Genomic DNA, 14,288 nt, shown 5'->3' with positions numbered 1-14,288 from the left:
AAACTATTTGTCACAAGTAATAATCTTTGAGTGTGACTAATCCAGATTGGGTTGATCTGGGGTTTAGTTTGTGGCAATCAAGCGTTCCTAAAGAACATCTGTGTATCATGCATAACATGCTGTATAAACTGTACTTGGTGGTTTACCATCGATTATACAGCCAATGGTATCTACTGGGCATTGCATTTGGTCTTTGGCGAAGATTTTCTCAACAATTTATGGATGCAAACGCCAGGGGGCGACAAATTAACACTGCCTTTTTTGTATCTGGCGATGCTGGAGTTTTGTTATGATATATTTAGCTCAATCGCCCTGAGATATTTTATAATGCTTTCGTTTCAGAATTAATTGAGAGATACTGGTGCTAATAATAAAATATCAAGCAGATTCTCAAATTCTTTAATGATTATCTTTTTTTTAATAACCTAGATTTAACCCATACATGCTGTTTGGGTTAAATGTGACCCATTTTTAAAAAATTGAAAGCAATTAAAAAACACTAATTATATTCTTTAAGCGTGAATATATTAAAATTGAAATATTTTTAAATAAATCTATTTTTGTGCAATTATACATTTTGTGTTTATTGAAAGGGATTTTAAAGTCATCAGAGGAGGTCAAATCAAGGTAAAGAGTGGTTATGGGGAATCTTGAAACAGTGAAACTACAGATTGCCATGTGTGTGTTTCTGTAATTGGGACAGTGGAGATAGATCTCAAGGGGGAACTTGACACTGCCATGAGAACTGCAGGCATTCCTACCATATGGCTACATTAACCAGGGTTCACACCATAGACTGTAGGTTCACACCCAGGCAGGCTCCTAAAGAGTTTAGGTTTTACTTGAAACAGTAATAAAAACTGTGAATAGGCATGATCAAATGTGGTGTAAATACAGTAGGGTCAAAAGGCACCTTGACACTGCATCTGCATCTGAACCTGCAAACAAGCCCATGCAAAGTAACAAATCCAACCCATCAATTTCCTGGCAACCAACTATTGGTTGCCCAACATAGTCCTCCCTATAGTCAAAGGTAGCTTTGGTAGACGGAGTGATTTGATGGATCTGTTAATCCAAGATGAAAAACAAGGGGCCAAAAGAGAGGGAGATACAACTTCTGTAGAATCTGCACAATGAAAAAGGACTGTAAAAGTGATGTTTTCTGTAGTTTTGTTTGTTTGAAATTTGCAAACCAGCTTGTTGTTTTGGTTTTATTACTAATACACTCAATGCAGAATTAATTGTGAACAAGCACATGTTTATTGGTGGTTTTAATGATTATAATGAAACCCACCATTTAAAAATGTTGTTGCATCCTTCACTTTCAGTAATATTCATAGAAATAATTATAGCTGTTATGTTCTCCTGTTGTAGATAACATGAGATCATAAAATAGTGTGACTGTGAATATATATAGATTATCTCTACAAACAAATAGCGTTAAACCTAAAGGAAACAATCGCTCTGCTCTCTGAAACATTAAAAAAGGAATAATCACCCATTTATTCTACATTCCCCAAAGTTCAAAATTTTGGTGTAGGGATACTTACTCAAAAATGACCCACTCAATACTGTGAAGGCTCAGAATATGAACAGTATGTAAGGGTTAAATAATTGATGTTTTGAAACTTGATAGTTAGTGTTTTGCTTTTACCTCCATTGATTCTATTCATGAACTGCATGTTGTGTCCCGTCCAGATGTTCTCCATGTGACCAGCACACTCTGAATACTCTTTATGTTATGCTGTGCAAATGTGAGCTATGTTGCAGCTATGTGTTTATTTTTCATATCTGACCAGTCAAGAAGACCCGGATCATGCATGGATACCATATACTATATGGTAGAATGATCATTATATGCACCAAAGTGCATCCCAAGTGGACTGTTCACAGAGGAGGTATTTTCATGTGGTTTTACGTGCTTCCACTGCCCATGGGTGTGTCCCATTTAAGTCTTTTTTTGGATGGTGATGTGCTGTGGGACTATGAGGCAGAGTCGCTCCACAGAGGAAATGGGCGTTCTCCTTGGAAAGTTTGGGTGGAGTGACCGAGAAAAATAAAGGGGGTGTGGCGAGACTTGAAATGAGAGGACCACCTAGAGGGGCACACTGTTGCAGAGTGGTGAGACTGCCCCAGGGATCTGATTCAGAGGAACACACAATACCAAGGGTAAGTAATGCCATTTTACATGAAATATTAATGAATATCTTGCTAAATCATTGTTCCAGTGGATTCATTTCAAACCAAAAATGCCATTGTGGTGACTCATACATACGACACATATTTTGTGTATCATAGTGCAGTAACTTCTTTTGATGACTTTGCAACAAAACGAAGATGATGGATTTTACATATACATATATGTATATATAAGTATTTTCTGATTTGTTTTGAACCATTTTTTCACTAAAATATTACCTTCCTTTCCCTGTCTTATGATGGATGAAATCTAGTGTAATGATATAATTTGACCCACCGCCCACTCAACTGGACCTCTCCTACAGATAAAGATCTACACAGACAATTTCATATTTCCCCTTTTTCTATTTTTTTCCGCTGCATTTCTTCTCATAGTGAGCTGAAATTACTGGTCACTAGAGCTATGATAGCCTTTTAAGTATTTGCTTCTGCACTGCCACTGTGTGTATAATGTCAAATAGCTTTTAAAGTCACAGGCCTTTCCTCAGACAATTTCCTCTAAGTTTACAAGTAGAGTGGCTATAATGAAATCCAAATGTAAGACTGTTCACCCTATGCAGTGAGAAAAAACAACCATTCAGAGGGGGAGAGAGGTTAATTGGGTAAATATTTTGGCTCCCTTTAGATTTCTATGAGCCCGCCCATGCACAATGGCAACACACAGACCAGTCAGAGAGAAGTTTTAGAAATAACTCACTGCACTCTGTTTTGAAGTGTGGTCTTATGTAACACAGGGTATACTATGTTCAGCTACTCAGACTTTCCATTTTATGTTCTAAGGTAAAACAGAAAAGTTTCCTAACACTGATGTTCACACTGTGGAACCAACAAACATGTTAATTTGGTCACACGCTATTTCTGTGCTAACTGCAGTGTCTGAGGGAACCTACATTTGAACTGGTCTGTTTGTTTCTTGCAGGGAGTCTAGAAATGGCATACCTGCTTATGTTTGTGATCTTGCTGCATCTCATCACACTGGCCATGCTGTTCATTGCAACCATGGAGAAGGTAGTGTTAAAATTTTAGGACACAATGTTCACACACTTTAACCACATTATTTCATGCAACATATCCATCTGTGTGTATCATGTCCAATCTCTCTTTAAAGTCCTGGTGGGTGTGGGATGGGATGGAGAACTCAGACCTATGGTACAACTGTAGGTTTGACAACTTCACAGGAACCTGGTTGTGTGCATCCTCCAAAGAAACTGGTAAGGAGTGACTTCTAATTCTATACCTCAATGAAAAGGGGTTTACATAAACAGTAGTCTACCAAAGGTAAAATTATGAGAGCTGTTTTTCTTTTTCAGAGTGGCTTCAGGCAGTTCAGGTCCTGATGATCATCTCAGTGGTCTTCTCTTCGGTCTCCTTCTTGGTCTTCCTTGGTCAACTGTTCACCATGTCTAAGGGTGGACTCTTCTACTTCACTGGGCTTTGTCAAGTCTTTGCAGGTAACAGTAGAGTGAAACAATGTGCCTCCAGCATGCAATCTGTTAAATAATAGTGAATCAGGTATACATCTGAGGCCCATAGTGATCATACATGTGCCCATTAATGCAATCTATTTTTTGAGTGTCTATATCTGCCATAGACTTTGCATGACATTCAGATATCAACATTTCTGCAACAAAGTTTCAACAAAAAAGAAATATTGTCATGTATTCATGTTGTTATGCCCTCCCTTTGTAGATCTTGTATTTTCACTTTACTGTGTATGATATTAATAAATAGGTAACCTATATGTGAAAATAATACTGAAACAAACATCATATATGTTTTGTTAAGGCCTGACAGCATTTACTGCAGCTCTCATCTACACATTACACAAGAAGGAAATCCTTCCGGACTCCAGAGACCTGACTACAGGGCACTTTGGCTACTGCTTCATCCTAGCCTGGGTGTGTGTCCCTCTGTTGCTGTGTAGTGGGGTCATATACCTCCATCTGCGCAAGAAAAAAAAGTGACCTGAAAAAGGAAAATGTCAACAATATTAGAAAAAATAAATAAAACTGGCCTGACCTCTTGTTAATCAGAAATGGTAATTTTGTAGGCATCTCATCAGATTTCTCACAAATGCCTTTGTTATGCTTTGTTACATGTAATTGTTGTACTGTAAATACTGGAAAATATATTGGACATACCATAGATGAAATAATGGATTATCTTTTAGCAGACATTAATTCTTCGACTTATAACTCCAATATATGCTCATTTTATGTTTTAAAACATTTTTACTCTACATGGTTGTTGTCCACTGCTGTCCTGTGTTGACAAGGGTAGTCGATACCAACGCAACACTATGTATTTTTTGTTAGTATTGTAGTATTGTTTATCTAGAAAAGTGGAAATATATATATTTTTTGTACCTAAAGCTTATCTGTAGAATAAATTCAATAGCTGCTCCTAATAAATACAACTGAAGAAACACAACTCGTGTAATTCCTGTTGTTACAATCAACATCTTCTTAGTACACCCTAAATATTTCTTTTAATAATTACATTTAGACATGCTATTGTTATTAACTACATTTAGAAAAGATGATAAATGACCTACACACGTATAGTTGTTATTGTAATGTATTTGTACCACATCTGTTCTTGCCATTTAGACCACATTTTCAGGACTGTACCAACAGAGAGGGAAACCTATGAGGTCGTTGCCAAGCGACCGCAAACTTAGAATTCCTCAACAGGTAGCTTTAGCCTAGCCAGTTTGCTCATTTTATTGTTGAAAAAGTGTGTTAACCCGTCACAGAAACGACTGCTTGCGATAATGGAAGCTGAACCTCAGGATGTGAGGACAACATCCAAGATTATTCCTCTTGCGTTGCCCAAGGGAACGGAAAAGTTGTGTGAACTTTGTCAAAGAAGAGCGCATCTGCAGTGCAACTGGTGTCGGGTCACCTTTTACTGGTACGTCAAGACTGGTTTACCCTGAAACCTCCCGGTCGCTATATGGCTGTTTATTTAAAAGAGCATAACCTACCATTTTTACAAAATAGTCTGGTGTTAAATATAATCAACCCATTTATACGGTTTGGACGCTAGGTGGCAGCGTTTACCATGTTTCTTGAAAGCAAAAAAACAAAACAACCCAGCATGAAGAGCGCTCATGTGAATGTGTTGTCAGGAGGGAGAGGAGCAGCTGGATATGAAATTACCTCAACGGGTTTTTTTCATGTGTGCATGTGACTGTTAGGGAAAAGGCTGCCCTTTTCCGACAGTATGAGTCAGTCAAAAACAACCTTTTAATGTGAGCCAATATAGGCTTTGGCGTGTGGACATCACAGCAGAGGCATATTGCAGAACATAAGATGGTGCTCGTTTGCACAGTGGGGGGAGTGAAGAAGAGCATGTGGTGACATCCTGTAGGGATTTATCTAGTCTCAAGGGATGAGGCACCAAAGCTAGCCTTTGAAAGAGAGCTTACAGCCACTTATTGTGCTTCCTTCACTCTTTGCCTTAACTATCACACATTTCAGTTAAAGTAAGTAGTAAGTAAAATGTCAGCTTACACACCCTTAAACCGCACCTAAAGGGGGTTTCACTGTTTCATTTGAACTGTACCAAAAGCAATGTTATCAGTTAAGACTGTATTGGGATCCACATAACTCGTTGCCTTGGTAACAACTACTCTTCCTGGGGTAAGAGTTGAGTAAGCTTTTGTTCTTTGTCAGAGCAACATCATTTTTTATGGCTGAAAATAAAGAGTGTAAAGCTATTACATTGTTAGGGGTAAAATGGTTTATTGGATTCCTAATGAGTCATAACATATTACCAAGCTGCTGGCTGACTCGTACAGTCTAATGTTTATGGTGACCCCTTGTTAGGCAGACTGAGTATGTATGCACAGAAGTAGAGACAAGGATGTGCAGTGGTGCTGTGTCCTAAGAAGACCCTTTGGTTTATGTGTGTCTGCACGCTTGTCTGTGTGTGATACACACACACACACACACACACACACACAAGTTATGTCAGTGCTACTGTTGATGTGACGTGGCCAGATCGCTGTCTGCTCGCTTCTCCTGTCTCAGATCCAGAAATACAAACAAACTGAACTGAGTGAACACATGTGCTCCTCAGTAGAAAAAAAAACCCTTAAGGAAAACCAGGACAGTTTCCACACCAGTGTGCAGAAGAGGAGAGCCAGATGAACAAAATTACAGACCAGTTATGTAATGGCATACAATTTAGTATGCCCTCTGTGCACTCAGATGATATTTTCTAGATGAGCTAGACACTGCTTTGGAAACATTAGCAGAATTCAAACCCACTGCTGTACCAAAACATTTCATAGTTAGGTCGATGGGACACATGATCGTATCTGACTGGCAACCTGAAGTCAGTCTTTTCACACTTGAAAACATACTTACCGAGGTACTTATAAGTTGCAGCTCAGCTGTTCAGACCATATCAGGGAAATCAGGTTCTTGTTCAATATCTGAGCCAATATCACTCACTTTATGCCAAGGGGAGAGATTCCATACGCAGAAAAAATGCAGGTGTTACACAAAGCCACGAGGACTCTGTGAATCTAAGGTAGCTGAATGGAGAGAAGGAAACTGAGATTTTGTCAGTTTTGTGATACAATATGATTTAAAGTTGCAGTCCCTTCTTTCATTTGGTCTTTTTTTTAAATTCCTCAGTGATGCAGAGCACCAGCAGGCTGACTGGATAGGAATCCACCAGAGGATCTGTCAGTTGCTTCTTCCCATTCGTACCCCAACACTCTTTAGTCTCCAGCGGGCTGGTCGCATTGAAATACAGCTTAAAAAGGTGAGGATGTACATGAAGTGATGCATTGGGATCATGTATGGTAGAAAAGGTCACATATACAGTGTATCTTGTTTGAGTCTAGTTTGCATTTCTCATTGTCAAGTAAAATGTCAAGAAAATCCTGAACTTTATCTCTGGGCCATTTCTGAATTTTCTTCTCAGAAATGTGTCTAAAGGTCCCAATTCTTTAGTGTTATTAGTGTTGTTCCTTTCCTTTCTTTCACTTTTCAAGCAAGGAACACATTGGAATGTTGGTTTCCGGTCTAGTCAAGGAGCAAGTTTTATCTTATATAATGGAATATGTGTAGAGGCTTATATTGAATATGCCCTGTGGTTGACGTCTGTAAATAGGAGTGGTTGATTTCATTGCCCTATTATGAAATATTCCTGCAGCCAAAGTCTATATCTGACAAATTAACATACTATTACTTTGGGTTTGGCTTCTTATTCAGGCGGAGCTGATTGAAATTTGCAGGTTGGTGGCTGAGAGCAAGCTCTCTGAGGGGAAGCACCAGGAGGCTATGCCTGCTGCCCAGTTCTGCCTGCGATGTTCCATTGACGTGCACGGCCCCAGTACTGTTCAACTGGTCCCAGCCTACTTGCTGCTGGCTGATGCTAATATGGGTGAGGAGGGAGCATAAAATTATATATCCTGCTTGACCTTTCTTTTTCGTTTGTTTAATTAATTACTGTGTGTTTGTGTGTATACATGTGTTTGTGTTTCCAGGTATAGGAAATCTAGCTCTGGTGGCAGAGCTCCTTTCCCAGGCCGAGTGGGCAGTGTTGAAGAGCCCAGAATGTGGTCATGCAGTCCACCACAAGCTGCACAGGAGCCTGGGCCGCCTCCACACAGCGACAGGAAACCTGGAAGAAGCTCTGCTTAATTTTGCAAATGATGTGCGTGTCATAACTAGTAAATTCACCAGAAATTACTTCAGTATATGTTCAAATTTCAAAACTTTTATAACTTTATTAAGACGCAAAATGCCAAAACTCTGTTTCTGTGTTGTCTTGCTGCTTGTAAATGTATTTGAAGATGTGTGCCATAAACACTGTATTCTGATGTACAATTTTCATGTGTCAGGAAATGTAATACTCAACCATCATATCTAAATAGACCTTGTAATTAAACTGATTTCCAGATATACTTTGCCAGTGAGGAGTATGGTCTAGATAGCACAGTCACCTGTCGTGGTTACTTTCTCATGGCTGAAGTGTTTGCCAAACAAGGGAAGATGCCGGTCGCTCGTTCCTTGTACTCTGAGGTAACATAAAACAGCTCTGATGCTATTTCTCAATATGACCAAATCTATTTTTGTTCATGTTTTATGGTTTATTATCCCGTGTTCATATTGTAGGTGGCACAAACTTGGCACTCCCATCTGGCCAAAGTCCTCAAAACCCACATCAAGAATGTCCAAAAAAATCCCAACTTGTTGTTGGAGCCCTCCTTTGGTGCGTATTGTCACATCGACTACATGCATATAAATGTGCTCTTTGCGCCTTTGAGAGCTGCATCCATTGCAGAAGCTGTAGAATGAAGTTATATTATGCCAGAGTGTAAAAGACATGGTAATACAGGTTTTGTTTCAAAGTTTAACAATAAAAATAAGAACCATAAATTTAGGTTTAGTTGATCTATCCAATTCTACCGTACTATTCAAACACAGTGATTAATCAGAAAATGATATCACCAACCAATCATGTACTGCACCTGCTATACAGCAGACAGATCCATTGGCGTATCACTGAAAAAATAAGGTCAACAGTGCTATATTTAGCTGAGCTGTCTTGCTGTGCAATCCGAAAGCTAAACCCCAGATTTACGCTAGTATGCTTAGTGACTGGAGACCACTGCTGACACATCTTTGGCTGTGCAGCATCCGCACCACTACACTGTATGGCAGCTGCTGCCCTACATATGATAAGCCTGTTAGCTGCAATGCAATTTCCCAGGTTATCTGGGATGTGTCATTGGGAAAAAGTGGGGGTGGGAGGTAAAGATGCTCACACAAACTATACAGAAGATACATTTTACATCAACCTTTACATACCTCATTCATGCAGTCTGTTTGAGAGCTGTGCGAATAAAATGCATACTGTAGGGTTTTCACTGTGCAAGTGTGTAATGGTAATATGCTGAAGTACTTATGCATCTTTATCCATTTGTCTCTAAATCAGACAAAGCTCATCTAGTTGAAGTGGACGGGATGTTAGGAACCATTTTGGAGTTTGAGCAGAATAACTCCAGAAAAGACTCAGCGCAGATTGCACTGGTAGCCCACTGCCTGGCCATGCTGTGGTTCCTGGGACGAGATGACCTCAAAGTGAGTCACCTGACAAAGTTACAGAGTTTGACACATTAACCCAGTTCCCCATTTACCTCTTGTGCGCTTCCTTTGGTGTGCCGTTTCCATAAGGGATTATCTTTAATTGGTAAAGCTGTAAGGATGAGGAGGGATTTAGCTGGAGTTGATGCGACTGTCTTAACACTGATTTCTACCTTGGTCTCTAGTCTCTTTGTAAAGACGCTGGACTGAATGAGCAGATCTCTAGTGTGTTGTGCGTGTGAGAGAACAGGGCAGTCAGGGTTTAGTGAATTCATCCATACCACTGTTTACATAGGAAGCGCTGCACCAGACAGGTGACTGCCACAGACTTAAAACCTTGTCTTTAAGTTCAGTAGGTCTGGATGAGATGATATGGCTAAGCACAAGTAATCTCACTGTCACAGTAAATCAGACAGTTACACAACTATAACAGTACAATCTCTTAATGTATTTTATTACCTATTGTCATGTTTTAAAGGGGGGGTTGTTGGGTTGTTGGTCTGGATACTTTTACTAATTGCTACACCAGAGCTCTAAAACTACAGGATGAAAAAAAAACAACTTTTCTCTAAGATCAACATGTTCAGCTGTTTAGGCTCCAGTGCCAAGAGGAGCCAAAATAGTTAACAAAGTGACCTCCTGTTTTAAGTGGAAGCTTAGCCTAGGTGTGGGGGTAATAGGGCTCGGCATTCCAAGATGATGCTAAAGTTAACTAGCATTTTTGCTCTCCACTGTGAAATCTAGGGTATCTGAATCGTCTCCTTCTCCTTATATGTACCGAACTACTAAGTAAAAACATATAACTAGGCGAGTTATAATGACCACTTTTCCTCCGTTTATGTCTGAGTGTGTGATGGTAATTTTGGTTTTTAGTATGACTTCTGCTCCTGTTTTTGTCCATATTATGGTTCCATTTGTGGGTTTCAGTGGTTTAACTGTACTTTGAAAAGTACATACTGTAACTGTAAGGACACAGCTGTTAACAGAAGGATGCCATGTGATTGTGAGGGAATTGTGGTCAAATCTTTTCACTTTCTATCTGTGATACTTGGTGTTGGTTTGTAAAACATTACATCAGCCTTGTATTTATGGTGCTTGAGAGGGCTGTGGGTGGATATAACACAAAACACATGAGTAACAGTGAGTGACAATGCATGTTTCCAGTTTACAAATCCTAAGAAACTAAAGTCATGCCATGAACAGCATATCAAACCTCAATTAACTCCACATCTGCTTCCATCTAAGCATGCATGGTTTTGTTAGCAGCGTCAAACAATATTTTCACATCCTTTTTATTATTTTGTCTCACTTATAAACGATAAAGAAAAGTGTAAAAGTTGAGCAGATCAGGTTGTCAGAAGGGTAAAATGGTTAAGTTAAGATGGCCGGGTAGCATTCCAGTGTGCAGTGATATTATATAAGTCAGCTTTACTCTCCCCGGAGAGTCTAACAGCTGCAGCTGCTGTGTTTGTTTCCGTTTGTGTTTGTGTGCCAGGCACTGGGATTTGGCAGCACGGCTCTACAGGCCAGCCAGCTGATACCAAACCATGACCTGACAGAGTCCATCCAGAGCCTGCTGCAGCTGGTGCAGACAGAGCCACATCCCCGTTGTGACTAGTCACCGTACCTGCCCTGCCCATCCCTCTGCTCGGTAATCTGTTCCAGTAGGACAGGATCTCTTTAACCGCACACTGATTCATGCATGTAAATATGAGGCACCATTGAAATGATAAGAAATAAAAACATTGATGAGTCCAGAGCTAATGATGTCTCATGCTTTATCCAGATGTTGTGAATTTGTACTGTAAGTGGAAAATGAAAAAAAATATTCAGCTGTGGTTTTAACATGCAAGGACTACTAGAAGAGAGGACTGAAAAGTTTTTAAGAGTTGGAATGAAATGAAATTTAAGCAGTAATGGGACTAGACATTCATTTTGAATGACTCATCTTTATTTTAATCTAAAAAAAAAAAGAGGGTATTTACATCATTTTGCACATTTGTGAATTACATGATTTTGGAATCCATTTTGTAACACTGTCAGAATGAATAACAGAATAATGGTGAGGGCATTTGCTAAAACCTTTATTTATGCAATGTTACACAACACGTACCAGTGTAGCAGTCCAGAACCTGTGACCACCTTAATTCTTCATATGCAGATATCATTCAAGATTTCTATTGTTTATATATCAATAGAGAGCTGCATTCACTGTAGCATACACATTGCATTTTCCTCCCCCAAATCAAAGTATATTGTAAACCTTTAAGCAAACCTCAGCTTCACTCTGTTATCAAATGAATCCGACAATTGTGAAATCCTACAAATTATATACAATTCTGAAACATTTATTCTTAATATCAAAACAAAGAATCACTTTTAAAATCATCTCACTACTAGTAGAATTAGTACTGAATTATACAACAAAGTGTTTGTTTTTTGGCATTTAGATTCATTTTTATGTGTTGAGATGCAGCAAAACATGGAAATGCTCTGATTTCCTTGTATTCCCTTTTTCATTTTTGAGCCAAATATACATTAGCAGCAGTTTGGATTTAAATAGTAACCTTGTGCTCTTTTGTGTTGTACACAGTGACCAGTCCAGAGGTCCCTACACATTGGTTTCTGGATGGCCAAGCACCACACAGGCCAACACACTTTTTCATGATACACATGTTTTTTTCTTCATTCATTGAGTCACAAGTAGCTGGTATCCCGGCTTCCATGCTTCATATCCACTGTTTTATGACCACTGATCTATAAAGACCAAGCAGATGAAATCCCATCTGAGCTGAGACTTTTGCTTGACTATGATCCTCATCTTTTTCACTGCTCCTAAAAAGGGAACCTGACAATGAAAAGGCATTTTGAAGATTGTTAGGGCACAGTTAAATGAACCTTGAATGGCTAGATGTGCTCTTTCTGCATATGGATGCTGGCTTTTTAATGCCTGAAAGGATATGTGATCTTTGCTTTACATTTATGTATACAATGTGGAATGACACAGGCTTCAATACAAAGACACAGACTTCAAAAAATAGGGGACGACAACAACTGGAGATAGTTCACCCATACAAGCGTTTATATTGGGATGTGACTTGTTGATGATTGCGCCCACCGGCCTTTACATGTCAGAGGAGTGGACATCAGGGGATTTCACAGTTTGTTTGTTTGTCAGATACTTTCATTTTATAGATACCGGACAACATCACAGTAGTGTAATTGGTGTTATTCTCTCAGTGGAGCCACTGTGATCATTCGACAGCGGACTTCTTAAAAATACAAGCTGCCTTTCCTCTTGTTTGGTGGGTGTAGTTTTGGCACCCTCATGCAAGCCCCTGTTAGATTACAGACAGTTAGTAAAATTCGGCCCACAAAAAAGGAAAATAAAATCAAGCTTCACAGCGGTTTTACTTTATTGAGACAATATTAGTGCACACAAACCACTTTTTTCTTTAAAAATACCATAAATTAGGAAGAAAACAAGGAACAATATAAAACAAGCAAGGAAAAAAAGTGCATGTTAACCATGGTATATACCACATCCTCTTATACTGTAGTTTACAACCTTTTTTTCATTGTTGTTTGTGTATCTTTTCATCTGCCTGTAGGTGTGTGTCATGTTTTTGACATGTCTGTATCTTGGATGGATATGTCGTGCCTTTGGGGGTCGGGAATGAGATCCAGGCTGCTTCCCTGAGGTGTGTTCAACTTGACAAAAACAAAATATTCAACATAATATTTTTGTGTCAACAGAAAGGGTTACAAGCCCAAAACACGGAGTGGAACAATTTAGGATTGATACATTTGTGCTTTTGATCAGAGCTGTAAATGAATCTTAATGAATGGCAGTTACCCCAGTGTACCCCACCTCTGTGTTGATAGTTATTTTAGAGGGTGTACTGGAGGTTAATCAAGAGAACAAAAACCGTAAACTCTTGGCCACTGAAATCCCTGGATTTTTTTTTTCATTTTTTTTTCCTAAGGAAAGAAAAAGTAACATTCTATTCAAGAAGACTGCAAAAATATAGTTTCCGTTTTGTATTTGTACATCATGCCAACATATTTTGTGGGTTAAGATATTCAGTTGCTTATCAAAAAACAAGGTGAAAAAGTAATACCTACAAATCATATGACCAAGAAACTGCATCTAACTGAGAGTTGTTAGCACCCAATTTCAGTTTCAACTTTTTCTAAATTGCAGTTGCTTACAACAAATGTATCCACAATAGCTTATAAAAATGTCAATGTTGGCAGTTATTTCAGCCGTTCCAGTTTCATCAGCTGGATACGAGTATGCACCTTAGCTAATTCACTACCTAAATATTTACAAAAAAGCTAAAAAGAAAATTAAAAAAAATAATACACAACTACCTTTTTAGCTCCTAAACATAAAGGGAAGGAAAAACCTGGTATATCAGGGGCCATTTTAAAACCACAAGGATCCTGGCTGATATGTGATGTATGTTTAAATATCTGTGTCACCCTATGGCAGTGAGAGATCACTGTTTTGAGGTATATTTTGCTTGCAGGTGTAGACACAGCTTTCACACTCTATCGTATGTGTCCTAAATGTGTCATCTGAGCAAGGAAAAGAAAAATGCATTTGTTTATCATAAAGTGCAAGACATTAAATGAATTTTAAAAAGCAGCAGAGTGCTGCCGCTGGTAAGGCTAATCAAAGAAGCTATCAAGGAATGTAAAATTAAAAATCGAGTAATGGCACTCATTTTCATATTCCAGGTTGTGACTCTTAAACAGAATGACTATTTATTATTTCTTCTACCTCGCACTATTTAGGTCAGTTTTGCTTTTGTTTACATTAGCCTGCTTTGTTTATGGTGAACAAGAATTGATTTATGGTCACTGTTAGCACCCGAGAAGATTTTCTGGTGCTATGGGTATGTAATCTAAGTCAATAATATTCTTGTTTACACATGAAAGCCAAATCACTCTAATATCATGTCATGCTCTTATTCACTG

At 38.8% G+C, this 14,288-nt stretch overlaps 2 protein-coding genes across 2 annotated transcripts; both read left to right on the top strand.

Annotated features, from left to right (window-relative positions):
* The first annotated feature begins 2,115 nt into the window (after positions 1–2,115).
* On the top strand, positions 2,116–4,615 carry LOC133988048 (epithelial membrane protein 3-like). The gene is made up of 5 exons (XM_062427575.1): positions 2,116–2,169; positions 3,119–3,207; positions 3,308–3,410; positions 3,510–3,650; positions 3,985–4,615. The coding sequence occupies exons 2-5, from the start codon at positions 3,130–3,132 to the stop codon at positions 4,161–4,163; spliced, it is 501 nt and encodes a 166-aa protein (XP_062283559.1). The 5' UTR covers positions 2,116–2,169; positions 3,119–3,129; the 3' UTR covers positions 4,164–4,615.
* Positions 4,616–4,972: 357 nt separating this feature from the next.
* Positions 4,973–10,923, top strand: zmynd12 (zinc finger, MYND-type containing 12). Its single transcript, XM_062426646.1, has 8 exons — positions 4,973–5,112; positions 6,846–6,975; positions 7,428–7,599; positions 7,703–7,872; positions 8,118–8,240; positions 8,334–8,430; positions 9,157–9,302; positions 10,801–10,923. Exons 1-8 carry the CDS (start codon positions 4,973–4,975, stop codon positions 10,921–10,923), a joined length of 1,101 nt encoding a protein of 366 aa, XP_062282630.1.
* Positions 10,924–14,288: the final 3,365 nt, after the last annotated feature.

The sequence above is a fragment of the Scomber scombrus genome, chromosome 10 (genome assembly GCF_963691925.1).
Source record: "Scomber scombrus chromosome 10, fScoSco1.1, whole genome shotgun sequence".
Lineage (NCBI taxonomy): Eukaryota > Metazoa > Chordata > Actinopteri > Scombriformes > Scombridae > Scomber > Scomber scombrus.
Note: the sequence above shows the minus strand (reverse complement) of the source record. Positions and strands in the feature narration are given on the sequence as shown.